This window comes from Camelus ferus, chromosome 7, assembly GCF_009834535.1.
Source record: "Camelus ferus isolate YT-003-E chromosome 7, BCGSAC_Cfer_1.0, whole genome shotgun sequence".
Classification (NCBI taxonomy): Eukaryota; Metazoa; Chordata; class Mammalia; order Artiodactyla; family Camelidae; genus Camelus; species Camelus ferus.
In genome coordinates, this window is record NC_045702.1 from 12,382,594 (window position 1) to 12,410,106 (window position 27,513).

At 42.1% G+C, this 27,513-nt stretch overlaps 1 protein-coding gene across 1 annotated transcript in view; it reads left to right on the forward strand.

Moving 5' to 3' along the window:
- The window catches only part of EXOC4 (exocyst complex component 4), a 698,176-nt gene extending 671,697 nt beyond the window's left edge, over nucleotides 1-26,479 (forward strand). Inside the window, exon 18 of the mRNA XM_032483367.1 lies at nucleotides 25,068-26,479. Within this exon, the coding sequence (XP_032339258.1) occupies nucleotides 25,068-25,305 (238 nt within the window). The 3' untranslated portion in view covers nucleotides 25,306-26,479. The remainder of the gene's footprint in view (nucleotides 1-25,067) is intronic.
- Nucleotides 26,480-27,513: the final 1,034 nt, after the last annotated feature.

The window sequence follows — 27,513 nt, forward strand, 5'->3', positions numbered from 1 at the left end:
TGTTATAGGATTATAGTTCAATAATCATTGAATTTCCCTAGCATTTTTCCCTGGTGGAGAAGCTCAAAGAAGTTCAAATGTATCATCTCAGTGAGCTACAACATGTCAGTCATCGGTCAGTGGTGCTGAGGGCCTGGCGTTACACATTTTGCTCTTCATGTCCCACACCAAGGCAATGAGGCAGAACAGGGTTCCTGCCACTTCAGCATCATGGCTTTATACACTTTGCCATGAATATTTTAGGCACAATTTAGAAGCAGATTTATCCTCATCCCTACTCGGGGGCTTTGTTGGTCCCGAATGGAGGTGCCATCTTTCTTATTTCATCTCTGAACGCCCTTGGAGGGAATGCCACAACAGAATAAAGACTTCCTGTGACCTTCTAGAAGTTGTTATTCCTCAGCTGTAGCCCAGGAGTTCTTGAAAAAGCCCATGTTTTGATTGCCAGTATTCCAATTATAAAAGAGTAATCAGCAGCATCTTACTACTGACCAGCTGGTTCTGGACCTAGGGAGCTCTTTGCAAAATGCCTAACACTGTGAATAACAAGGAGCTGAAATAGGCAACTTGTCTTTCCACTCTACTTTTAAAAGGTCAAGTTGGGAACAAAACTCAGTGCAGTATTGGCCTTCTTCACCCACTGTGGACCGCACAGTGGAACAGACATCACATTTTCTGAGGCCAGTCTGAGAAGCACGCGGCTAAGGAGTTGCAGTATTGATTGTATGAGAATTAGCATATCTGGCAGATGGGGACTGTCTGAACTCATTGAACTGCAAGGCATCCGCACCAGGCGGACTGGCGTTGCTGAACTTTCACACGTCAGGCTGAGGATTTTAAAGTGCAGACTGAGACTTCTCCCACGGAGATCCAGTGAACACATAAAAAGATTTAAGCCTTTAATAAGTCCAGCATCGCAGCATAAAAATAGTTCCCCCAAGTGCTGTGTTGATACTGTAGGCGTCAAGATTTGCATTTTTGCTCTTTGAGAACCACTGCGTGTAGTCGGTTTTTCAGAAGTTGGTGGCCTCTCTAATTTGCCTTACACATCTTTGAAATTGTCTTAGAGTGCTGAGCTAAATTATGTGGGTAAACTCATCTTTTTTGAGAAATCACTTGCAAACCATTCTGATTCCTCATCTCTCCCTATCTCTGCCTTCTCATCTCTCTTTTACTTCTTTCACTGTTTCTTGCCTGGTACTCCTTTGCTGTCTTCCGGGGCCCCCAGACCCTCATCTTCCCAGGTCGTAAGTAGCATGAGGCCTGTACCAAGCAGAGCAGGCCCAGCACAGGGTGCTCTCAGCCTGCGTGTATCACCAACAGCAATACACAGGGGCTTTTGTAAGATTCCTGGGCTCTAAGTGTGAACTACGACTCTTCTGGGGCTTGACTGGCTCTAGGTAAGGACCGTAAGAAACAAGATAAATGATATTCGCTTACCTAGCAGTCTCAAAGCACTCCAGGTGCACATGGAAAGGTATCCACATTTGTGTCCATACAGTAAATCCCATAACCTGTGTTGCAGCTTCTGGAGATAATGAGATTTCTTCCTTCACTTTCCTTGCTGCAACATGGGAAGATCCACCCACCTTGACATTGCCCTACTCTCTTCTTCCCTTGTGGTCTGGATAGAGACCCTGATTCGTCAGAAAGAGCAGTGGGTAAAAGAGGGCTACGGGCAGCCTTGTTGTAGGTATGTAGATACACAGCTAGATACGCATGCATGTGGGTCTGGCGCCTGGCATCTGTTCGCATAGAAAAGATGGGTGTCTCTCTACAGAGACAGAGATATTTGTGTGTATGTGTGTGTGGTATTCAGAGTATAAACTGGACAATCCTAACTTGAAATGCATGATGGAGCTTCGGAGGGGTCTATAAACCATACCCCAGATTTATGTGTAAAATCTGTGTTTATGTGGATGTTAATTTTCTCTGGCAAGATGGTCCATGATTTTACCAGATTTTCAAAAGATGCTGTGAAATGCCAAATCCCTTCTCTTTGGCCCTCTACCATCCTTGGAACATTCTGAGCAGAGAGTTGAGGATCAGAACAGGCAATCAAGCTAGTGATGAAATGATACAATCATGCCAAGCCCAAGAATGTTGTCTCCGTCTTCGCTGCCCACCATCATGGTCCTCCATGCAGGACTGACGATCCTTCTCCAGATACTCATATTGTTCTGCTTAGCTGTCCCAACAGAATGAACAGCCATGGGCATAGTCTCAGAATGCGCGGGCTTTCACTTCATTGAGGACTTTACATTTGAAAAGAGCTCATCTTCTCTTATAAAGCAAGCTCCCATTTCTAAACCTGACCGTGCTCTGCATTCAGGAGGGAAATCTGGATGTTGACTCCTGATTCTCTCTGATCATTCTCTTCTGGTCCCAGCAACTCTTCCTCCAGGTTTTCAGATACCAATCAGAGATTCATTCCCTGTGGTTTTGGTTCTCTGTAAGAGCAGGCTCAAGACCTGCCAAATCTGAACCTCAGTTCTAGTTCCCATCCCTTAACCTTAGCGCTTACATTACAAAAATGGCTAGCGCCTCTCTGGCTCCTGAACCAATCATGTCAACCTCTTACGTCCTTGTTCATCTTTCTTCCTCCAAACGGGGCTCGGTTTGATTCCTGTTTTGTGGTTTCCTCCATGACTACCAACCATATCACATCTGGAATAAAGCCACAATCCTACAGCTGCTCTTTGTGTCTTTTAGTCCCTTCCCTTTGGCCACCCTTTGTGATACTGCTTCCCTTCAATTAATTTTTTGCTCAATCCTTAGAGCTGACTTTTTTCATACTCTATCCAGCACAGACTTTTCAGGCTTGAATAAAAATTCTGCTTATCACTGTCCTTTCTTAACTGGCCAACTTACTCTCTCATGATATATTCCAGAATCTTCTGTTCCCACTGACCTCACAGTCCTTCCATGTGACATAGTTTGTTCTCCATGCCTTTGTTCTTGCTGTAGTTACTTTTTCTTAAACTTCTAACTCTTCAAAATGTGTCCCCCTCCACCTCTTTTTTGGAATGACTGACTCCTCCAGTTGACACTCATTTTTCTATTCCCTAAAGTCATTGGCATGTTATTTGTAGCTCCCATAATGCAAGCACATGACATAGAATAGATATTCAGAAAGTATTTGAGTATTTCAAGGATAGCTTTCTAACCAACTGAATCTACAAAATAAGTAACATGTTTAGGGGAAAGCAGATACTGGCTGGTCCAGAGTAATCACTGCATGAGTTCTTATGAATATGCAGCTAATTCTGAGGTCACTGAAGTTCAATTAACAGTATTTGTCATATCTTCCATATTCTTGTATGTCAGCAAGAAAAGGCAGATATAAGCATGTTAATGCTGAGGCTTCTAGGGTAGCCAATTACCTGTGGAAACCAAGGATGGACGATTGCCCGTCAGTTTATACGGGATAGGTGGTTGGGCCTTCTCTTGGACTAGTCAAGTGAATATTTAATATTCCTTCCCAAGCATATTCCTTGGCTGAACTGTGACATGGGATCAGCTGGTGTCTACCTTTACCCTTAGATAAACATAACAAGGCATTTCCCTTCCCCAAACTAATGGGAAGTACCACCAAATTTGTATACATCCACCTCTCCCTGTGATTACGGCATCAGGTGTTCGTGTCCAGTTCCATCCCAAATGATCCGGAATAAGGGAGAATCTTACCATTGTGACTGCTGTTCCCAAAGGGGAGCGTAAACTCCTTTAGTCAGCAAAATATATATCATCTTTGCCTTGCTGTATGTTTGAATTGCTGACTCTCTCTTATTTAGACCCAATAGTCATTTCTTTGCCTCCTTAATTTATGCATGAAGCCTAAAGAAAAATCACTTAGTATTCTTAATAAAGCGGCATAAAGTTTAGATAATTTTTTACTATATGCAGTAAAAATGCAAATGTGTGTGGCTTATTTGCAAATGCAGACATTAATAACTGATATTTAAACAGGCTGGATTAGCAATTTTACTGATATATTCAAGAGATTTTTCCAATAATTTGCACACTCAAAATCAATTTGAATACAACATGTAAATTGAATTTAATTTTTTGATATAAAATTGTAGTTATCAGCTTGAACCATTAAATTTACTATTTAATATATGCTTTCCAGCTCACTTGGTTAGAATTTCATTGCACCTTATCTATATAAATTTAATTAGGCTTGATATCATCAGTATATTATAGAACTAATTAAAGATTTAGATAAGTGCTGAGGGGGCTTATTGAAAACTCCATAAAGTTCCATTTGGAAAATGAGATATCCTTCCTTCAGTTCATTGTGAGAGAACGAAACAGCAAGAAGTGTTTCTTGCAGTGTTTCTGAAAAATTATTTAACTGGATTTAATGGACTTACTCCATTCTTTGAAGAGCTTTTTAATTACCCTGTATCTTTGTGCAGGGCCAACAACAGTTATAATCTTTATTTAAAGGCTTTAAAATCCTCTCCTCCCACTGAGCTAGCGGTCTTGTATTCTGGTATGCACATGTGAGCACGTGTGTGTGTCCAGGCAGGTGGCACAGGATCTTTATACCCTGATTGAGATCATATAATATGTCATGCTTTTTATGGGGAAATCTACCAGTCCTCATAAGTAGGATAAACACTGAGAAAGATCAGAGTGTCCGCCATAAACACAGCAGGAAAAGGGAGAAGATAAGAAATCCTGACCCGAGAGAGTACCAGGGCAAAACTGAGGTTCCTGAGTAGAGCTACTTTGAGTAAATCGCTTTGTAGAAATCACTTTGAATTCCCTTGTATCTGCAACTCCGCTGTAGAATATAAAGCAGATTAGTTTAAAAGACTGTGATTTCAAGTAAGTGCTTTGTGTCTTCATTACAAAGCACAATAAAGCCTTTTATTACAATGAAGCTACTATTACTTTCAATTGAATATGCACTGAAATAAAGCTGCATCTCCTGCCCTCCCAGGGTGCTCAAAGCTCTTGTCGAAAAGCACTTTTTTGTTGTATTTTTCTCTCTCTCTCTCCAGTGCAGATTGAGTGACACAATACATGGTAGAAAAAGAAAGAAAGTGAAAGAACAAATAACAAATGTGGGCCATCTATGACTGGACACACTGTTGTTTAGTATAGAGGCACCCAGGAAGCCAGCGAGCCAGAAAAATCACTGAGAGCCTGTGTGGTGTGATAGAAAAGTTCCAGGCTTGGGCTGAGGGGGAACAGATTTAAAGCCTTGCTGTTGATGAGCTTTGTGACCTGGGGCCTAATCTCTCCAAGCCTCAAATTCTTTTCCTGAAAAATGGAAATAATATTAATAATGCTGCCCCTCCCTCCAACTTCAGTCTCCCTCATGGGTTGGGATGGTTTTTACATGCCATCTGTTCTAGTTTAATCCACTTATTTTTCCAGAGGTATTAAGTGGTAGGAACACGATCCCTAGTTAGGAAGTGGCAGGGCCAGAATTGGAATAGAGGCCTCTGAGATTTCACTTCATGTCTGCACTGTCACATGGAATAGAAGAGAACATGTAGGCATTTTCTTAGTGACATCCTGGCTGCACTTGGTAGCGTTGGGACTTTTTTCCCCCAAGCAGCTCTTTCTGAAACATATCATGGCAGTCTTCATGCACAAATGGTTTGTAAACATTTGGCCCCTCCCCCTGCCAACCCCCCTACTCTCTCCACCACCCCCACATCTGAGAAAACATTTGCAGGAACATTTGGGTCACAAACCAATGTTTGTTTCACCACCACACTTGAAATGTTTCTCATTGGAAACATTAGAAATGTTTGCCAGTAAAGCAAATTCTCAACAGAAGTAGAAGCCTGGGGTGGGAGGGGCACCCCCAGCTACGTGGTTTGTGATATCTAGGGGCCTCCAGACACAACAGTTCCTTCCTGGACCAGAAGTAACGTGTAGCATCTCCCAGCACGATGTTAGACTGTGACATTCTTTGGTTCTGAACTATAATAGGTACGTTGAGATGTGCTACAGATTAAGTGATGTTTCTTTCAGGGTGGGGGGTGCAGGTGAGTTCCCTCCTGTGCCTGTGAATTTAGACTAGGTATTGAGAAGGAAGTCTGGAGAGAAGAGGCAGGAAACTGTCCAGAAAGTCTCACTGGAGAAAGGCTAGACTGCAGGCTTACTTGTTTCTTCCTTGCATTTTCCCACATTCCCCTGCAGCTGTAACAGTAGTGCTGATATGAAGCAGGGTAGTTAGGTTAACCTTGGTTAGTAGCACTGGGCTGATTAGTGATGGATTATGGATTAGTGACTAGATAAGCAACTTGGGGATTGAGGCAGATCGAGCTTAATCATAACTCTACTTCTGACTTGTGGATAACCTCAAGTAATCCTATTGCCAAACCAAATTTGGGTCCACTCACCTACTACATAGCAAAGCCAATCTAATGACACCGGGTTGTGGTGAAGGAAAGTACAGCATTTACTGCAGGGTGCCAAGGAAAGAGAATGGGAAGGTTGTGCTCAGAAGACCCAAACTCCCCAGTGGCTTTCAGGGAGGGGTTTTTAAAGGCTTCGTTTGGGGGTTGCAATTCATAGGCTTTCTTCTGATTGGCTGGTGATAATGTGATAGAAGATGCTTTGTGAACTGTAATCAGCAACCTTCTGGTTCCATCCAGTATGGGGTCCACTGGGCTTGTGGTCAGCATGTAGTCAGCATCCTCTACCTGGGTGGGGGTCTTTGTTTCTGCAGAACATCTCGAAGATATGTGTCAGATTGTTACAGATATCCCTTGAGGAGGAAACTAAGACTCCGTTTTATCACTTAACTACATTTTTAAGCTATCATTACTTCTGTCACTTGACTGCTTTTCCTTTGTTTCTACATTCTCTCACTTCCCTAACTGATAACTGCTCAAGCCTGCTCTTTGGAAGTCAGGAAAGGCCTAGGAGACTAAATCCTTTTTCTACAAACAAGAATCGTTGTACATCAGGAGCTTTTGCACCCAGGAGGGCCTCACAAGGTCCTGCTTGGTTTCAGTTCCCTCTTTTGTTTGATACTCCTCAATCCTGAGGGGAACAGGGGTGGGACAAGAAAGGAAATACAGTTTGTGATAAAGAGGTTAATCATAAATTCAGCAGGGGAACTCAGTTTTAGGGGGACTTGATTTCAGTCTCCTGTGTTTTCTTCCTCTCATTTCCTGTCCTGAACCTCAGATCATGAGAGCAGCCTTGCCCTGGGGCCACAGAAGAATAATCATAGGTCCCATCCTGCTGACAGACAGAGCTCCCCTCGACTACGTGTCGAACACTGTGGAAGTTCATTAGGTTTTCAAACGCACTGAAAATTACGAGATGCTAATTCTGAAGGTAGCAAGGGTGAAGGAAATGGAATAAGCCCTCTCACTCTTTCTACCACCTTCTTCTGCAGTATTTGTGCAAAATGGGTTCAGGAGTCAAGGCTATGTTTGCTGCTTTTTGAATAACTTTTGGCTTTTCCCATTAAGATCAATATATTTTTTCTTTAAAATTTATACCCATCTTGCCCTACATTTTCCTCTCAAGTACAGCCCCAGCTCAACCTTGAAGAGTCACTCATTACCATGAAGAAAGAGCTGAAGTTCAGCTGTGTGGAAGAACAGATCATTGCAAGTCCCAACTTTCACTTTAATTTAGCAGAAGTTAGCACAACAGCCACACTTTGAGCATTCACCTGCACCTCAGCTTCTAATTCTTCCCCCATCTGATAGTAATATTAACAAAATAATATTAATGTATTCTTGACAGGTATATGTATTTGCATAGCCCTTTACAGTTCATATAGGGCTGTCACAAATATAATCATAATGGGTCTCTTAATGATGAGTGAACATTTTTGTCTCCCCAATCTTGATTCTGGATGTAAACCGTTTTCTCATGGTCCAACTCAAGAGTTTTTCTGGAATGATCTAGGGGCGGTAGGCTAGGGATCTAGCTGCTGTTAGCTAGCCTGGTGACCTTAGGTATTTGGTTCTTGTGATGCTCGATTGTGAGAATGAAATCAGGTAAACCTGTAAAGCATTTGGCATGTAGTAAGTGTTAAATAAATAGTAATTGTTTCCCTTAATAATTAGTGGATCTTTGGCTCAATTATATTTCTGTTATTCTCTAATCATACACACAAAATTGCTCCCAATCCTAACCTGTTTTTCTAGTTGTTATAAATTTTTCTTGAGAACTGAGTACAGGGATGGAGGGAGTTCAGAGGCATTTAATGCAAAGATGCGGGGGAGTCACAGAACCTGCCAAAGTGTGGAACCCTGAGAAACGGCTTTAGTTCATTTCAGAGGCACTTAGTGAAAATATGAGCTGGTGAAAATGTTTCCATGTCTGTCAGCTTACAGAATCTTTTCTGCAAATATCACAGGAGAACACAGAACTGCAGCAAATGTCTTGATTAATGGATCAGCCTTTACAATAGCATTGGCTGTGGATGGACATCTTCTGTGTAGCTAAGACCCGGTTCTAGCTTATAAAATTAACATTTTTAAACAGCGTTATTGAGGTATAATTTACATACCATAAACACTAACCCTTTTAAAGTGTGCAATGCACTTGTTTTGGGGTTTTTTTGTTTGTTTCTGTGTTTGTTTTGGTATAGTCATAGAATTATACAGTCGTCATCACTAGCTAATTTTAGAACATCTTCATTACTCTGAAGAGAAACCCAGTACCCATTAGCAGTCACTCCTCATTCCCCAACCCCACCCCTGGCAACCACTAATCTACTTCTTGTTTACCTGTTCTGGATATACCATATAAATGGAATACATGTGGTCTTTTGTGGCAAGTTTCTTTTAGTTAGCATAATGTTTTCAAGGTTCATAAAATTAGCAGTTGTCTTAATGTTAGGAAATGAGACTGAATTAAAAATTTAGGTACCCACCCCAACACCTGGCCTGTTGCCTGCTCTGTTTTTCTTTTTTGGTTGGTGAGGGGAGAAGGAGGAAAAGGAAGGTAATTTATTTTTACTGAAGTAGACTGTACATACAGTAAACTGTACAAATCTTAACTATACAGCTTGATTACTTTTTACAAACTGAATACACTCATATAACCCCCACCCAGATAAAAGTGTAGAATATTAGAATCACACCAGAAGCCTCCTTGTGCCCCCTTCCTAATCATTATCCCCACTAGGGTATTTCCTAGTTTTACTTACTTTTATTGAGACAGGAGGGGAAAGGGCAGGTCACGAGCATCAAAAGCGTGACATAGCCCTTGAGGATATGACATAACTGGTTAGAACCAATTAAGCCCAAGATGGTGGGAGATTTGACTTCCAGTGGACCTTGAGCCTCATTATACACTCTTTGTAATATATTAGCATGCTAATGACACACCCACAGGCACCACAGTTCCCAGGCTGATCATAAAAGGCCAAAAAGTGGGCAGGGGCCCAGTTCCTAGAAATCCTCACCCCTTCCCCAAACAGTTGGAACAATACTTCCACTTGTTAGCATAGGAAATTACCCAGCCCAGAAAAACTAACCGCCCCCGCACCCCAGGGCCTCTCCTGCCTTCTGAGACTGCCCGCACTCTGCCTGTGGAGTGGTATCTCCCTGAATGGATGGACTTTGACCTTACTATGGAGTGTCCATCTCCTAGGGGCACTCTCCCTTCTGAGAGGGGCCGCATTCTGTCTATGGAATGTGTATCTCTAAATAAACGTGCTTTCACTTTCCTATGGCTCGTTCTTGAATTCTTTCTTGCAAGAGACAAGAGCCTACTCTCCAGTAACATTACTTTTCTGAGTTCGTTTCCCTGCACACCCACATGCAGCATGTGGTCTCCCCACCTCCACCAAACTCTGATTTCAGAACAGTCGGGTCCCCAGCGCTCCGGCCCTCAGTCACTGCTTCATTACTGTTGGTTCCCATGGGAAATGAAGCAGCACGGAACCTCTCAGGAGCCCCTCACTGTGCACTCTGTGTCCTCCTGGCATTTCTGGGCCAACTGACTCCAGGCCTTTGTCTCCAGCTTTCCTTCCAAACCCCAGCGCCCCCTCAGCATGGGCCATTAACGAGGAGGAGGGGACATCACCCCCCCCCATCAGGTACCATTTGTGGCAAACGTTGAGCTCCCAAGGCAAGTCTTTTGAGGGGGAAACTGCCACTTGCAGCCCCCGCCCTGCCATTAAACTCACCGGCTGTGTCACCAGCTGGTTTTCACCCTGAACCAGAAGGATATTCCTCTCATGAAATTCTGTGTGTTAGCTGCTCTGTAGAAATTAAAAAAAAAAAAAAAAAAAGAATCTTTTATTCAAGAAATTAAGTTTTCATTTTAAATTCACTTTCTGGTCTTTGAAAAACTTTGGTTTCTGTGTGGTCCAGAGCTATAGGTTAGCATTAGCATTTAAATAGAGGTATTAAGCACACTCAGAGACCTTTCTCTCATAACGTTGCCCTTTCTGAGAGGTTTTTCAGATCTGATACTTTTTTCTTCCCTAAAAAAAGAATGCAAATGCTATATATATTTTCCCATAAAAGGCCCCCCTTTTTTTTTAATATACAGACTTAGGAGAATGGCAATGATGAGCAGTCTATCAGTCTTTTTATATGGAAAGGGTCAGTTTAAAAAAATTGCTATTTCATCCCTCAATGCCTGATTTTCTCTGCTGACTCTAAGAATGAATTTTCCTATGGTTAATTTTATCCTGCCATGTCTCATTTCCCTCCAGACACCGTCCTGGTACTCAAATCCCATTTCTGAACTAAGAATTCGGTGCCAATTCTTGCTATGTACTATGGCGCTCCGAGTACCAGTGCTCCCAGAAGCCCCCCCATAACTGTAGTAGAAAATCCAAAGGACCAGGGTTTGGATCTAGTGTCAGTCTCATGAAGAACGTGACCTTCTCAGATCCTCTGTTTATCTGCCACACGGAGCTTATTAAGCCTGTGGTGCATGGTTGTCAACAGATCAAACAAGGTAGTGGATGTACTCCTAATTTATAATTGTATTTATAATTAAAAGCATCTTAGACACTCCTTCCGTCACACTGAGCTCCCTCAACCAGACCAGTGGAGGAGTTAGGGACAGGAGGTACCTTCTGGTGAAAGGTAGCCCTCCTGCCTTCTTCTGTTCTTACTGTCAGTCCTCCCTTTCCCCTCTGCCTTATCTCAGTCCACCGGAGGGTACTGGACTAGTTCCATGCCATTGGTGACCTGAACAAATGGTACTAGAGGTGAGGGCCTGGATATGTTTTTCTGTCGAGGTATTGGCACTTTCTCTCTTGGAGGTTGATTTTGTCCAGCTTCAAGCTTGGGAACAGGAGTTGTGAGGAAACCTAGAAGATTGATACGGCCTGAAGAGCAAACCAGGGAAAAGTTGGGTAGTCCTGACAGCCCAAAGGCTCTCTTGCTTCTCAGACTGTCCGTCCTCCACCTGCAGCTGGAGAGGTCTTTCTAAAACACAGCCATCATCATGTTTGACATCTCTCTAAAATCCTCTGTCTTCAGATTCCTCTCCATCAACTACAGCTTTGGTTCCCAAATGCCAGAGTGTAAACTGAAGCTAGAGAGTCGTCATCCTTAGAAAAGGAAAAAAATAATGACAGTGCAGTGAGTTTGTGAGTTCAAAATGAAGATGTGACTTTTGCTCAGAGATTATTTGTTTTCTGCTTGAGAAGTATTAAAATACCTTCTTTTATTAAATCCTGGTAATAATAGATGATAATTATTTTGTCTTAATAACCTAGGCAAAAGGCTAACAGGTTTCAAATAGTCTCACCCCTCAGCCCTTTCTTCCAGCCACCCATGGAAGTCCAGTGTCTGCCATGACACACAAGGTCTGCTTTCATATGGCCTTAGCTTACCTTGCTAACCTCTTGTCCCTCCTCCCGCCTCCACACACCCCTTCCACTCCGAGGAGGGATAAACCATTTGTAGTTCCTTCTGAATACCATGGTCTCCCTACTTTCCCACCTACTTTGCACAGTCTACCTCCCTTGCTTATAAGAGAACTTTCTTCCCTTCATGTTTGCCTCATTGTTAATGTCTCCTCCACAAAGCCTCCCCTGTCTGATCTAAGAAGTACACAACCCTTCCTGCTGGTCATCTTAGAGAGTCTTACTTGTACCTTTATTACAGCTGCTGTCACATTACTGTAATTACATGGCCGCTGTCACACCAGACTCTGCACCTCGAGAGAGCAAGGACTGTGTTTTACTCGTTTCTATATCCACAGTGCTTACTATATACTACCCAGTGTGTAACTGATGCTTAAATATTTGTTGAGCAAATAAACAAAAGAATTTTGAAAGGTACTATATAAGCACTAAGGATGCTACAGGGAGTCGTAAGACAGTCTGTCATCAGGAAGGCTGCATTCTGGAAGAAGATAATAAATATGTATTATGGTACATCCATATAATTGAACCCTCTGCAGCCATTAAGAAGAAAGAGGCAGGTCGATATGTACTGAAACAGAACCATCTCCAAGATAAATTGTTAAGTGGAAAAAGCAAGTTGCAGAAGAGCATGTAAACACCCTTTCTCTTTAAATGTGTGTATGTCCACACACACTTGCACATACACAAACACGCACACACACACACAGCTGTGCTTGTATATGTATAAAATATATTTGGAAGGAGACCCTGGAAACTTTGTGACAGCGATTGTCTCCAGGAAAGGACACAGGCTTGGCGGCAAAGAGACAGGAGTGAGAAAGAGACTTTGCCCTATTTGCTTTTGTACCTTTTGATTTCCTTATTCAACAAAAGCTTGTATGTTATGTGCCAGGCACTGTTCCAAGCACTTTACAGATGTTAATGCATGTAATCCTCCTGACAACACTATGAGGTAGGTCCTGTCAATATCATCATTTTATGGATGAGGAAACTGAGGCCCAGAGAGATAACTATTGCAAGTTCACACAAGTAGGAAGTAGATAACCCTGATAACTTTTTAAATTGCATCACTAGTTCAAAAAGAACCTTAGTTGTTGTGTTTTGTTTTTTTAAGAAACAGATACTACTCTGAATGATACATGGTAAATGAGTGACCCATGCAGTAGGTAACGGAGAAGGAAGAAACCCTCAGGATAGCTTCATAGAGGATAGGGGATTTCAGCAATCTTGAAGGTTAGGCTTTAGATACACAAACCCAGAGCTAAAAAGTACTAAGTATGTTCAAGGGACATTGGTAGCTCAGTTTGGCTTAACTACAAGGTTGATCGAGTGGACAGAAAAGATGGAACAAGGGCCAAATCCAAGGCCTTGGACATCAGTGTTAGAAGTTCGAAATTTATCCTATTAACACTAGTGAATACACAAGTCACAAGTTGTTGTTTTAACGCAGAATAGTGATCTGATCCAGTTATAACCACAGAAGTTTAGTCTAGGAGGAGTTAGTGATTGAGAGGCTCGAGTAGGAGAGGATTATAATAACCCAGTGAGAAGTGGCTGAGATCCCTGATGTGAGACTGGAAAGAAGAAATGAGTATGTAAGATGTTGCATTGATAAGACCTGGTGACCAGGAGGCAAAGAAATGAAGAGTGAAGACTCAAAGCAGAGACTGACATTTTGAGATTTTGCAAACTCTAGTTCCTTCATGGAACTTGCCAAATTGGCAAGTTAGGGAGGCCACCGGATACGGGCATCTGGTAGAAATGTCTGCAAATCAGTGAAAATGAAGCTTTGATCTACTCAGAGACCACCTCTTGAAAGAGAGAGAGAGAGCATCTCATGTACAGATAAGACATTGGGAAGCAGACAGAGAAGGGCAAAGGGTGAGTACCTGACTGGGGAGGAGGGGGAGGTGAGGAGGCCTGCAGTGGGCAGACGGAATAGGGGCCCATAAACGGAAGGAAGGAACTGAGGGAGCGGAGGGAAGAGCCTAAACCACTAGGCTCAAAGAGATGAGTCCAGGGTGGGAGCTGTCGAGGGGAAGGGCCACTGTGTGTGTCCACTGGGATGTCACTGGTGACCTTTTTAAATACAGTTTCAGACAAAATGGAGGCTTTGAAGGATATCAAATACAAATGATTTTTTTTTTTTTTTGAGAATTTAGTCAATGAAAGAAAAACCAGATGAGGGAAAGAGTAGACACAGGACTGCGCGAAGGGCTTGGAGTTTATGGTTTACTTTGGTTTGGTTTTTTTTCAAAATATGAGAAACATAAGGATATTTAGGATATTTGAAGACAGACACGAAAGAACCAGTGAAAGGAGTAAATGCTAGAAACAAGAGTTCCAAACCAAACCAACCCCAGCAGGATCTTAAAGGTATCAGGAGATTAGGATCAAAGGCATAAGGCCAATCTTAGAAGAAAAAGAAGACTAGAAAAGAAACCCTCATTTGAATTGAGAGTGGAAAGCAGGATTAATGAAAAATAATTTCAGTATGGAAGATATGATAATGCACACAATTATGGTGAAGTAAGATCCAAGGAGATACTATGTACACGACCAGTACAAAGTACAGTAAAAGTTAGCTGCTTCTTTTTTTTTTTTTTTTTACCATTTTAACACAGCGTGTGTCCTATGATGTCATTTAATTTCACCCTCCAACCTACCCTATGATGTTGTATTATTTACCCCATTGCATAAATGAAGAAACTGAAGTTCACATTGGCTGAGAAATTTATTATGTCAAACGGGTTAAGTAAAAAATACGAGAATTGTTAGAATCATGTGTAATTTTGCCAGAGAATGAAAGCAAAGTTGGGGAAGACTGCAGCTTATTAGCCAAAACAGATTTTTTTCCCTCTGGGCCCTCCTCCCCTTTTGCATTTGTAACCAGGTTTTCCCAAACATCCACATCAGAATTCCATCAGAACACCCCTTAGCCTTTTACACAGAGCGACTCTTTTATTCCTGGTTCCTCCCCTCCCAGAGTCAGAGAATCATTGACTGCTTTTACCTTGTGCTCTTAGTGAAGTTTACTAATTGTCCTCTCTCTTATTCATTCATTCATTCATTCCTCTTCATTTATTGACCACTCACTAGATGCTCTGTTCTCAGCCCACGGGGTACAAGGAATGGTACAGAATCCAGCGTGCTCTCACATTCACATAGAGCCTGCACTCTAGGCCGGGAAGCAAATGTTTATTTACCTAATAAATCCTTATACAACATTTACTCTGTTCCAACCACTCTTCTTCATTATTTGATCCTTGTGACAACCCCATTTACTTTTTCCTTTTCTTAGATGAAGAAGATAAGGCACAGAGAGATAAATTGCCCAAGAACCTACAAATAGTAAGAGGCAGAATTAAGATTCGAACGCAGGCCCCTGACTCCTGAGTCCATGATCTTAACCACTGTGTTATGCTGTGTCTCTAATTGTGTATATGTGTGTATGTATATACACATATATATTTTAAAATATATAAAATATATATTAAAAATATATTTTGGAAATACATATTTTTGATGGAGATGAGAGCTAAAAAGAAAAGAAAAGCTCAGTAAAAGGACAAAGCTTGTTGAGGATCGGACAAGTATCATTTTAGTTAAGGTGGTCAGGGAAAGCCTTACCTATTGGTGAGCTGACATTTGAGCAAAAATTGGACTGGATCTCTTTTAATCTTCTATTTTCCTCCAGCCTTCTGTCCCGTTAATCCCATTTGGTGCTCTTTTCTGATTTTATTTCAATTGGCTTATGATAGAAAGCAATACAGAACTATGAAGTGCAACAGAGGCCGGGATTATCATCACCTCCTTGCCCTGTAACTGGTACTTTTTTAATAGGAAGTAAGAAAATGCCCTGGTTCCATACCCTTACCACCCTACCCCCATACCCTCATGGAACAAGTTTTCCAGTGCTCGTCTCCCAACTATTGAATATAGGAGGTTAAAATTTCTTCCAGACAAATTCACTTGGGTTTTTCTAAGGTAAGTCTCACTTCATTATTTGCCGCCCATAATTCTAAATTCTCTGATGCCCTTTGCGTTATTTCTGTTACTTGGTTGCTGTTCCCGACCTTCCCCCATTTCGTAACATTCGACCTTTTCAGCACTCTTTGTATGTTCTTGCACATTAATTAAAGTATTAGGTGAGATCAGTTATAAGGCAGTGTCCTTAGCATTCACTGGGTGCTTTCTCTTCTGAATTTGATTTGTTTCATCATTACCCTTTGTTTGCTTTTCAGCCTGTGTCCTATCAGGGGTAGCCATTCAGAATAAATTCATTTTGTTAGTCATATTTTTTTAGAGGCACTGTATAAAATGGTTCACTGACATCCAAATATATATTCAGCCACAGTGGTCTTTACATCCACCAAATTCATACTGCTGTCCAAAGCTATCCATCATGTTTGTCAGAATACTTGAGTCTTTAATTAAACCCTGCTGGATATTGTACATGTTTCCATTAGCTCCTTCTGATTTAGTCTGTTATTTTCCTAATTGACATCCGTTCTGAGTCACGTGCCCTTGAATCTCAGATGGCCCATTCTGTAGCTTTGGTTTACTTAGTCTTTCTCTCTTTCATAAATAACCTAAGGGTTTAGCAAATACACCCCTGAGTGTTTGCCGTTGGGACCTACTGATTTGCATATGCTCATACTTTTCAAATAATCCCTTGAATTTTTTGGTTCCTCTGCCAAAACCAGTTTCCTTTCTAGCCCTTCAGTACTAAATGGTGCAGTCTTTTGTCTTGGCAAAGTACAGAAACTTCCTATAACATTACTGAGAAGCATATTAGGGTCCCCAAAACTGAGATCAGGGGGAGTCAGGGTTTGAGTAACTCAGCCAACTGCTGGCTGAATAGCAATCTTTGCATCTTAAGCCCCCAGCAGTAATAACCGCTTGCAGTGAACTAGCCTTTCAGTCTTACCCAGTTTTTGTCTTAACACACTTGTGAGATAGCTGGGTAGAGGTGGAGTCAGGAGCTAAAGAATACAACTAACTGGCATCTACCAGCATCCATCCATTATCCTGGTCTCATTAGCATAATATTCTAATGGGTGTGTTCTCTCATCAAAGCCATGCAGTCCATTCCTGTCCTCACTGACCTTTCTCCCCAGACAGTACAGGTAGAGAAGAAGCCCTGTATTATAAATACAGAAACCCAACACGTGTTGCCTTTCACTTCTCCGTCCCATCACTAACTCTGATAGCAACTTGAAGCCGTAACCTTGGTTTCTGCGCCTTGTCTCAGCCTTTCATCTCTTTCTCATGTACCAAAAAAGAGTTGTAGAATTAGCAGGCAGGCTGGCTAGCAAACCCAGGATTTATTTTACTTTAAATTAAATCATTGGTTTATTGAGTTTGAGAGACCTTTGATTTGGGCCTGAATTGGACTTTTTTTCTTTTAAGTGTAGATTAAAAAAACCTTCTGGAAGCCAAGGACTGCACCTCTGTATGTTATATTAGCATTTAACATGTTATTAGAGCTTCCTAAGCATTAGTAATAATACCAGGTTTTCATTGGAAGAAATCCTTTACATTATTTACTGAAAAGTTGATAATTCCATTTCATTACTTAAAACTGAAAAAGCCATAGGGCCTTTGAATTATTTTTGTTCGGCATATCTTAGCAGTTGTTTCCCACATTGCTAATCTGAGAAATATAGACAGTGTACAATATAAAGGCCTGGTGCTGATTGGTAAACAATTTGTAGTGCTGAGGCCACCAAAGTGCATGGTAAGTGCTTTTATCAACCTTTATCAACCGGTATTAGATAAATTTTTTTTTAATTGAAAAGACTCTAGAAAGCGATATTCAGTAATTTTTTTTTAATGGAAGAGACTCTCCCAAGTGATACCCAGCACAGCATGGCTCTCCTTAACCTGGACTCACCTTTTGATAATCAAAAGAACATTTACAGGAGTCTGAGACAAACACAATTATGAAAGTAAAATGAAGGACCTAAATAAAAAATCACAGAACAAGAGGGTAATTCTATTCACTCTTTCATATTTCATTATTTGATAACATCAGAAGATGAACCCATCACAATTGCTTTGGCAAGTGCAAACAGAAATGTGCCTGATCAATATTTATTAAAACCTTCAAAATGGGAGAAGGCTGTTGAGCAGACTTCTTAATGGACTGAATAATTATTCATACAAATGGGGTTTGACCAAAGGCAGTGCCAGACCAAAGAGACACAGTTTTAATTGTACTGAATTTAAAATGCAGAGCTTCCTCTAACCCTGTGTTAGAAAACTTAATTTCAAACATTATCTGATGTAGCAGAGAGAGACATATGAATCCTTAAGTTGTTGAGGAGGAAGTTTTAACCATAGATATTTATAAATGTAGACTGTGTTCCGAAGGTGGGGAGCAAAATGTCTAGCAAAGGGAACAAAAAGCCATTTTTCTTCCCATTTCCGCGACTGTCACTGAGCCTGGGAGAGGGTCATCCTCTCACAAGTGCTGCATCTCAAAGGAATTCCTTTTTGTGGTTGTATTTTCTGAAGAGAAATAAAGCAAGGCGCTGGCCACTGCTATCAAAAATATTAGGATGTGTTCCTGAGGGCAATGAACGCAGCTGACTTTTTACATTTTAACGTCTCCCTGGAAGAGCCACCCTGCCCCAGCCCCCCAGGACTGCTGAAGCCTGGTGGTGATCAGAAGTAGGCCAGTAGGTGACAGCCGTTTAAGCACAGTGCCGCGATGGAGGCAGTGGTGTGTGTGCCACGTCACATAATGAAAATGTACTTAGATGACTCATGAAAGCCACTGCAAGCCTACAGCAGCAGACTCCGAACTCTCTTTGCCTCTTGAATGGTTTTCTGCTGCCACCAGCTGAGGGAATTTCTGCACTGTTTTTTGTTTTTTTCTCTAAAGACCATTCTCTACTTCTCTTCAGGATTGTCCTGGACCAAAACTGCACAATTTGTTGTAAAGAGTGTTGATAGCTATCCTAATATAGAATACAAATTAATTTTGCCACTAAATGCAAATTCTTTAGCTTTTCTCCACCGTAGTTTTCTCACCCCTGAAATGCAAATAACTACAACTCTTTCAAATGAGAATTTTCAATCATGTCTGTAATAAACTCTTAAGCTCTTTGAAGGGGGAGACAAATGAGAGCAATTATGTTGTATTTTTTTTTTAATAAAGTAGTTTATTCTTCTGGCACACAGAATTAGCATCCATTTTCGTACTGGTCTGGAAAGAACATCTGAGCTAAGTTTACACTTGTTCAGGATGTTTTCGAATTGATCACTACTGCATCTTATGGCTTAGGGAAAATCAGCATCAGCTAATTCTGGTGGAAGCCCAGGATTTTAAAGGACCAAGCAGAGGATGCTGTAAATGTTTTAAAATTCAAAAAATTTCCCGTGCTTACGTAGCACATGCGATAACCTGTTTTTTTCTCCTATGGGAAGCAGGGGGTTGAAGAGCTGATAGTAGCTGCCCGGGGTCACAGCTAGTTAGGGAGGGAATGATAGACTTAACCAGAATCCGAGCTAAGTTGATCTCTTGAGTATTTACTTCTCTACGTCTCTCTGCTATAACTACCTCTCAATTATTTATGGGATGATTATCTAGTTTACGGATTATTCAGTTCCTTTCTTTTCTCTTTCCATTTCCTGCTTATTACCATATATACCATTGAGTGTGCAGAGAAAACAGGAGTTGAATGTCCTACCTGACAATCTAGTGACCCATCTACTACTGAGTTTTTATTAAATTGCTCATAATGCTGCAACTATTGGCTGAAAAGAATTGGGGGAGCTTCCGTCAATACTAAATTATAATCAGGTAAATTGTTCTTCCTTTGAAACTTACATTTAAGAAGTCAGCTTCAGAGCCCAATTCTCTTGTTGACAGTAATACTATCGTTATCTCCGGAAGGACTAGATGAGAAAGTCTTCATAGTGAAATTACTTAATTATCCCCTTTCCTCTAGCAAGTAATGAATCAGGAGGGCAGCCAACTTTTGGAAAGAAAGGTTACCTTGTCATTACCAGATTAGAGGGGCAAAAGGGGAGAAATAAAGAGACAGAATGAAAAAGCCCAAAGTCTTTCCTGTAACTCTTGAATGCTGAAGATACAACATGACTTCAGTATCTGGTTTAGAGCTCTGGATTCCCAGATCAAACCTAGTGTGATTCAAATATTACTGCCGAGTGTATAAATGAATTTTGAATTGCCACGATACTGGCTCATTCCATTACAATGGAAGGCAGAGGGTTGATTTAGTTTGTGAATTTTATTTACTTCGTATTTCCTAAATCATGGCTGGAAATGATTTAGCTAGACAAGTTCCCTTTGCAGTTAGTACTTTTGCTTTTCACAGTTTCAAATACTTCAGTATTACGGTGGCTTTGGAGCAAGGCCTCAGACAGATCACTCACACTCTCCAAAGTTCAGTTTGTTCATCTGTAAAATGTGGGTAATTGCAGTACTTACTTCAAAAGGTTCAATATGTTAATGAACCTGAAAGTTAGACATTATTGTTAATATTGCTACAATCAAGATAGATTCTAAAACATGAGACATGGCTGTGTGTCTGTGGAAAATACAGCTTCCATTTGAGGATCTAGGTCTCCAAACCCTACCCAGTAGAGAGGGAGGCAGCTGGCCAAGCTTTCCCCAGGGACTGTAGCCAGTCCCCCAGTCAGCACCTGCCTTTCACGCCCCACCATCTAAACTTTATAGACCACCTGCAGGTCCAGGAATAAGAGTTGCCCTAGTTGGGAATAATTGGTTTTATGAAGACTTTCTTCCCTCCCTTTCCAAAGAAGAGACCTGAAACTGTTTCCAGTTGCTTTCAGAACATAGCGATACAGTGACAACTTCTCAGAGATACAGTGATAACTTTTACACTGAGTATGGATGGCACAGTGGGAGGGAGAATCAAGGATGAGAGACTAGAACATTCTTTGCTCCTTGTCTGTGAACATTTATGAAGAGCTCTTAAAGAGAAGTAAGAAACACACGAATACTCAAAAGATGCAAAGTCACCAACAATTTGTTTATACACATATGCATATCCACATACATTAAAAACTGATACGTAGGTGAGAACCTGTTCAGCTTTATGTAAATTAAAAGAACAGGAGAAACTAGGTGTTGTCATGTGCTGTTGCTAGGAAGATAAACTGATACAACTTTTTTAAAAAGCCATTTGGAGGCATTGCCTAAGTCCTAAAAAATATACTTACCTTTTGACTAATTCTGCTTTGGAAATCTATCCTCAGGAAAGAAAGTTTTTTAAATTGTAAACAGCCAAAGTGTCCAATAGTGTATCAATCTAGATATTTTCAACTATAAGAAAGAAATTGATAGAGCATTACATACAGGGAAAAAAATCTGAAAGGAAATGCCAAAATGTGGTATGTCTCTATGGTGGGATTATGTGAGTAATCTTTTTTCTGCTTAATCTTTCTGTGTAGTCTGTATATTCTATATGACACATACTAATTTTCCAATCACAGGTAAACAAACTTTATTTTTACACTTTGAAGAGAAGATCTGCCCAACTTACCAAAATACCCTTTGTATCCTTACTGGTATAAATGGTTTTCAAACACAATCAGTTGGGGAGAAGGAGTTGCAGTGCAATATCATTAAAATAAAATAAGAAGAAAAAAAAATGAGAAAGAATAGTCTATGGATAAAGAAAACATGAGGAAGATATGACAAAGTAATCTGTACCAGAACAAAATATAAACATGGTCGTGTTAACAGACTCTGAGACCAGTCTGTGTGACATCACACCTTCACTTTTCTATCTCTGCCTCTCCCCAGCCCCCACTCATCCCACTTGGGGAACTCTGCCCATAGACACACAGCAAAGGGAGAGAGAAACCACAGGAAAGAACCACCTTCTCCAGAATATCCCACCCATCATGGGGGACATGGATCTCTGGTTTCTGAAATGGGATATTTGGTCCACATCTACCAGTTGGTCCCTGGGTATCACGGGCTGTGAGGAAACCTGCTCTACATACATCATGAGCCAGAACGGATCTAAATCAAATGTGTGTTCAGTGATCCGATGGAGGCAACAGAGTGCTGTCTGGTATAAAACATGGTGCCCTGGAAGCCATGGCTGCTATTTTAACTTGTGCTGATAAAGATCAGGCTTTCATTTTCCTAGGGCCTCAATAAGTGCTGATAAATTATTTATCTGCGTTGGGTTACATGTTCATTTCAGTGTGTCAGTGTTTATCACGGAAGATCATTCTAATCGTGCAGTTTGAGGCATTTTCCTGTCTTCTCCTTAGGGCGCCTCGTAGCACCCATTCTCCACCTCTAAGTAGAACTGTTGCTGCGCTGATTTAGTACAGTCTTTGCTCCTGGGTGCTATTCTGAAAGATGAATGAATTTCATTCTGTCTTTAAATATTTATGTTTCTTTATGATCTAATATATCATCGTGGTTATGGGGAATTTTTTTCCCCCTAACTATAGAAAACACACCGTCAGTTACCTGTCAATTTTGTTTAATAACTCAGCTTTGTAATTCTGGGGCACGGTTCATCCGAGACTCTTGAGGACTCTCTTAGTCTCTCAGTCCACTTCAGAGTGTCATTCTGAGATTTATAAAGGTCTTCATTGCACAGAGGATATTGAAACATTAAGGACTTAAGTGGCATGCCCTTTATCACTTATCACATTGGAAGATCCAGGACTAGAAATCCAGGCATCTTTGTTCTGTTGTTTGCTCCCAGCATGGAACAGCCATCGCTGTAGAAAAATCAGCCAGTATCCCTGGAAACAATTCATCAGATTTTTCAAAAGAAAACCAATTTCACTGAGTCAGATAGGTTCGGTGTTACTCCTTAAGATAAATAATGAAAATATCGACATCATGATACAAAGACACACAATTATTTTGGTTTAATCTCAGTGAAAAGTATTAGGACCCATTTACTACTTCTGTCTCCTTCCCTCATGCTTTTAGGTCCTTGGCTTAAGGAGATGGGAATGGTTCTGTAACTCTTCCCCGCACCAAGCAGACCCTGGCTCAGCACGGTGGCTGGTTCCGAGCATCTGGGGATTGGGCCTCAGGAATCTGTACTTCTCAGGAGCTCCCCAGAAACTCTACCGTTGGAGAGCCGCCATTCTAGAACTGCAGCTATCAAGTCCCTCCCAGCTTTGAAAGATCACGAGTCCCCAGTTCTCTTATATTCCATGCGGCAAATCTAGAATCAAATGTGTGTTCCTCCTGAACAATTTTTAAAATGTGTACTTAGATAGTTCCCTAAAGGAAAGCTCTCTCCCTCAACTGTGTACCTAAGGGAAAAAGAATTCAAGGATGGAGGGCCTCATTTCTCAAAACAGGGGCTGGTATCAGAGAGGAGGCCGTGGGGTGGCCTAAAGATGTCCCTGATGAAGAAATCCAAGGCCTCAAGGCCCCAAGTCCAATAGAACAGGATTTTTGAGTGAGTGACCCTGATAATAGTTCAGCAAGATCCCTTCACCCCGAGTTGCCTGGGGCCCACTGCCTTGTTCTGTCCCTTCATTCATGACAATGCTGCCTTTCCTGGGAGGAGGAGAGAAGGAAGTAGCGTGTTCCTGGGGAGACTCCCTCTGTCCTTTGGCTGACCAGCTGTGATGGCATCACTGACTCAGAGCCTGCACTGAACTGTACGTCCCAGGTCACCTGTAGTAGCTGTTCAGCACATAGCCTCAGAGTCCAGTAGGCTCGGTGAGGGATGGAGGTGGCATGATGCTGGGCTTAGGACTGGCTAGTGGCAGCCTTCTCCCTCCCTGACTCCCACCTTCATCTTCTCTCTGCACTGAAGATTCACTCTAATGAATGTTTCTCTGACATGCACTACGTTTCTCTCCATCACCTCGGCCAGTGGCCTTGAGCCAAATGGCTCGCAAGTCCCTTCCTTTTTGCTATTATACCTGGTCCCCTCCCAGACCATCCTGCAGAGTGCTGTCACATTGATCTTCCAGAAGCACAACTTGGAATGCTGCCTCTGTCCTCAACAGAACCGGGGGCCCCAGGGTTGGGGGGTGCTTTACTGACCTAACTGGGCCTAAAGTTCTTTATTGATGAAACTAACCGGATGTCAGACTCTGCCTCTGGCTCTAAGTGCCTTTTCCCATGACTCTGCCCTGTTCAGCTCTACTCCCCGGGCTGACCAGACTACTCTTCCCTCTTTTCTTTGCTCATCTCTTTTCTTTTCCTTTAATCTAGAATTTCCTTCCCAGAAGCCCTGCCTGCCAGTATCCTACCCCGTATGAAGTCTTCCTTTATCCTTCGCCTTCCCTTCAACAGGTGTGATCTCTCCTTCCTCTGCTCTAATTCACAGCATTGTTGCCTCCCTCACAGCACATGGAATATTCTTGTCTGTGTCCATGAAGAATATTGGACTCCGAGTCAGTACCCTGGCCCAGCCACTCAGTTTCTTTGTGACATTGGGCAAGTCCTCTAACTGCCCTGTGCTTCAGTTTCCTTATCTGAGAAGAGGGTGTAATAGCTCCCTAGGTGCAGAAAGGGTTCAACGACACAGTACATGGAAATGAACTTAGCCATCAGAGACACAATCGATATTTCTCTGCTTTTCATTCCCTTTCCTACTTGTCTCTGAGCTGTCTGAAGAAAGGAGCTGTCTTGCTCACCTTTATGTGCTACTGTTACTATTATTACATGACTATTAATGCATTATTATGAATATATTTTCAGTAATAATGGTTAATATTTATGAAGTGCATAGAATTGTGTCAGGCACTGTTCTAAGTACTTTATATGGATTAATTAATTCTTCCAATAACCCTAAGAGTTACCATAACCCTATGAGGTACTGTTATTATCCCACTTTATGGAAAAAACCACGTATTTCACAGGGCCTCCAATGAATGAGGAACGAATGAGGGATTGAATGATACAGAAATGATTCACAATGCCTGCCGGCTGGTTCTTTCTCTCTCTCTTGCTTCTGTACCCCAACCTGTTCTTTCTTTTGATCTCCTGAGGAGAAAGTCTTAAGTGAACTGAGACCCTGAACTACAAGAGGTCTCCATTTAGGCTTTCTCAAGAAGTGAGCTCCGGGAATCTTGTCCTCCATTATCCTCATAGGGCCTCGAACAATGTCTAGCGATCAGTAAGTGTTTACTGAATAGGTAAAGTAAGTAGTTTACAAACAGCACCTCCATTACGCCTAAGACCGCATAGGTGGCTGACAGTGGAGACATTGAGCAGAGTTCTGTCTTGCTTTCTCAGGCAGTACTACGAGATGCTGTACAACACGGCCGATGAGCTCCTGAACCTGGTGGTGGACCAGGGCGTGAAGTACACGGAGCTGGAGTACATCCATGCCCTGACCCTGCTGCACCGCAGCCAGACGGGGGTGGGAGACCAGACCACCCAGAACATGAGGCTGCAGCGGCTCAAGGAGATCATCTGCGAGCAGGCTGCCATCAAGCAGGCCACCAAGGATAAGAAAATAACTACAGTTTAACTGGGTGCACGGCAGGGCGGGGTGGGGGGAGTGGTCATCTCTGTTTCCTTCGTCATATTCCTCCCTTGGGTATGTTGTCTGGTATATTCTGAGCTGATTTAGTTTTCTCTACGCTGATTCTTGAGTGGAGAGAAGGTGTAAGGATCTTTTTCTCTTCAGCTTTGGCTTTTCATATAAACTCTAAAGGGAGTTTGCAGTACTGGATGCTCTGATTTAACATTTATTTTAATGCTGTCAATTCCAGAGGGTCTAGGGTGGGATGGGGAGGAAGGTTGTGTCAAATTGGACTCTGAAAAAAATGCATGAATTACTAATGCCCAGCGATCTTTGGAAAGTAGATTGTTACCTAAGTTTTAGTCCCTTCCTAAAACCGCTTAATAGGGTTCTAGAACATAAAGAGTAGAATTTCTGTTCTCTTGCCCTTGTCAGTTTGCAATTCGATGTCAACAGCTTCCCAGCTGGCTGCAGTTTTCAACAAATTTCCCAAACCAAAACAGGACAGAGCTTTGCGGGAAAAGTCCTTTTATCTCAGTCCTTAGGAGAGTTTTGTATGCAGTAGCCCGGACACAAGTTATAGGTTGGTTGATGCCTTTTTTGTTTTTATTTCTGCTGCATCAAAACCAAGAACTGTCAAATTAGTGACAAAAATGGAAGAATGAAAGGTGATTCAACCATCTTCTGGATTTTTCTCCTCCACCCTCCAAGATAAAATCATGGTTAGAGAACTTTGAATCTCACTTGAAACATTGTCTGGATGTGGAAGATTCTTAAATACTCGCTCTCTTTATGAGCCCTTAGGTCTTTCTCACCTTAGAAGGTAACCCAGATGAGTACCAGGAAGCTGAAACAGCCATGATGTTCCTCCTCTGTGCACGCATCAGCTGTGGCCATTTCCAAAGTGCTCCCGGCTGGTGTAGGAGCTCACTGTGTCCAGTACACTGCGCCTGCCCACGTCTCCAAGTGCTCTTGCTGCCTGTGGTTGACGTGTCACAGAAGAAAGCAATGCGCTGATTGAAACATGGCTTGAAAACACGTGGAAAGGAGAGCAGGAAGGACTTGTACCACGTGAGGGTGATACCTCATGCCCTAAGGGTCCAGAATTGTATACCTGTCTGTACAACTTTGGTCTTGGTAGAAAAAGCAGAAAATTAAAAAATATTTCAAGAACATTAAACATTGTGTGTTGTTTTTCTTGTTTTTATTCAGCAACATTCCATGAGAACCCAGGATGTGCCCAGTGCTGCCAGGCATGTAGGCGGATGCTAGATAATGAGGACACCCTTATTACCCACCCCGAAGACATTTGGGAGCTGGACGCCAACCAGAACCTTAAGAGATGTGCGTGCAGGCTCAGTCAGAAACCAGGCCAGAGGGGCAGCTGTGAAGGGAATTCAGCAGGCAGCTGGAGGACGGTCCTGTCTTCCACAGGACTCGGGAAAGGATGTTATAAATCTGTGTAACTTCAGAGGCCCAATTGGAATGAAGATGAATCTATGTGGAGACAATCATGGGAAAATACACAGCATCATTGGAAGTCATTGGTGGATGGTCAAGTGGATGCGGATGAGCAGGGCACAGCCACCTCAGAACCGACCGTCATTTAGGGCGCAGTGGAGATTTCCACATGTTGCCATGCTACTTTGGGGATGTTTTGTGGGACTGCTTTTTTGCTGTTCACAGCCATGACTGGAAGTCACTCACGAGCTCCAACAAGCATGCCCACTGATAGGTAGCCACAAGAGTTCACTCTGGCCATGAAGACCACTCCCTAAGTGTGCTGCTGCAGCTAAAATGCCAATCAAATAGGCCTCCCCAGAAAGAGCACTAAAACAAAGCAAACCACTATCTTGTTCTACAAAGCGACAGAGTGGACGCATGTTGCATGCTGCCTACACTACTGTCAGCACCATGGAGAAGGCTCACGAGGACCCATCCTGAAGTGGGCAAGAGACGAGAGCACGAGGAAGGAGGGCTTTGAGGTGAGATCCAGCCTAGACATCAGAGAACTAGCTCCATAAGCAATAGCTGCCCCCAGGAAGAGCTGCCTTCTCTCATTGTCACTGTCTCCTCCTCTCTGGTACCTAACACCTCCCATTCCTTAAAGCAGCCATGTCGTGAATACTTTCTTTCCCTCCATACCCAAGGGGCTGGAAAATAAACAGTAAAGGAGTCTCAACTTAGCCTTCCTTAGACTAGATTCCTTAAGGA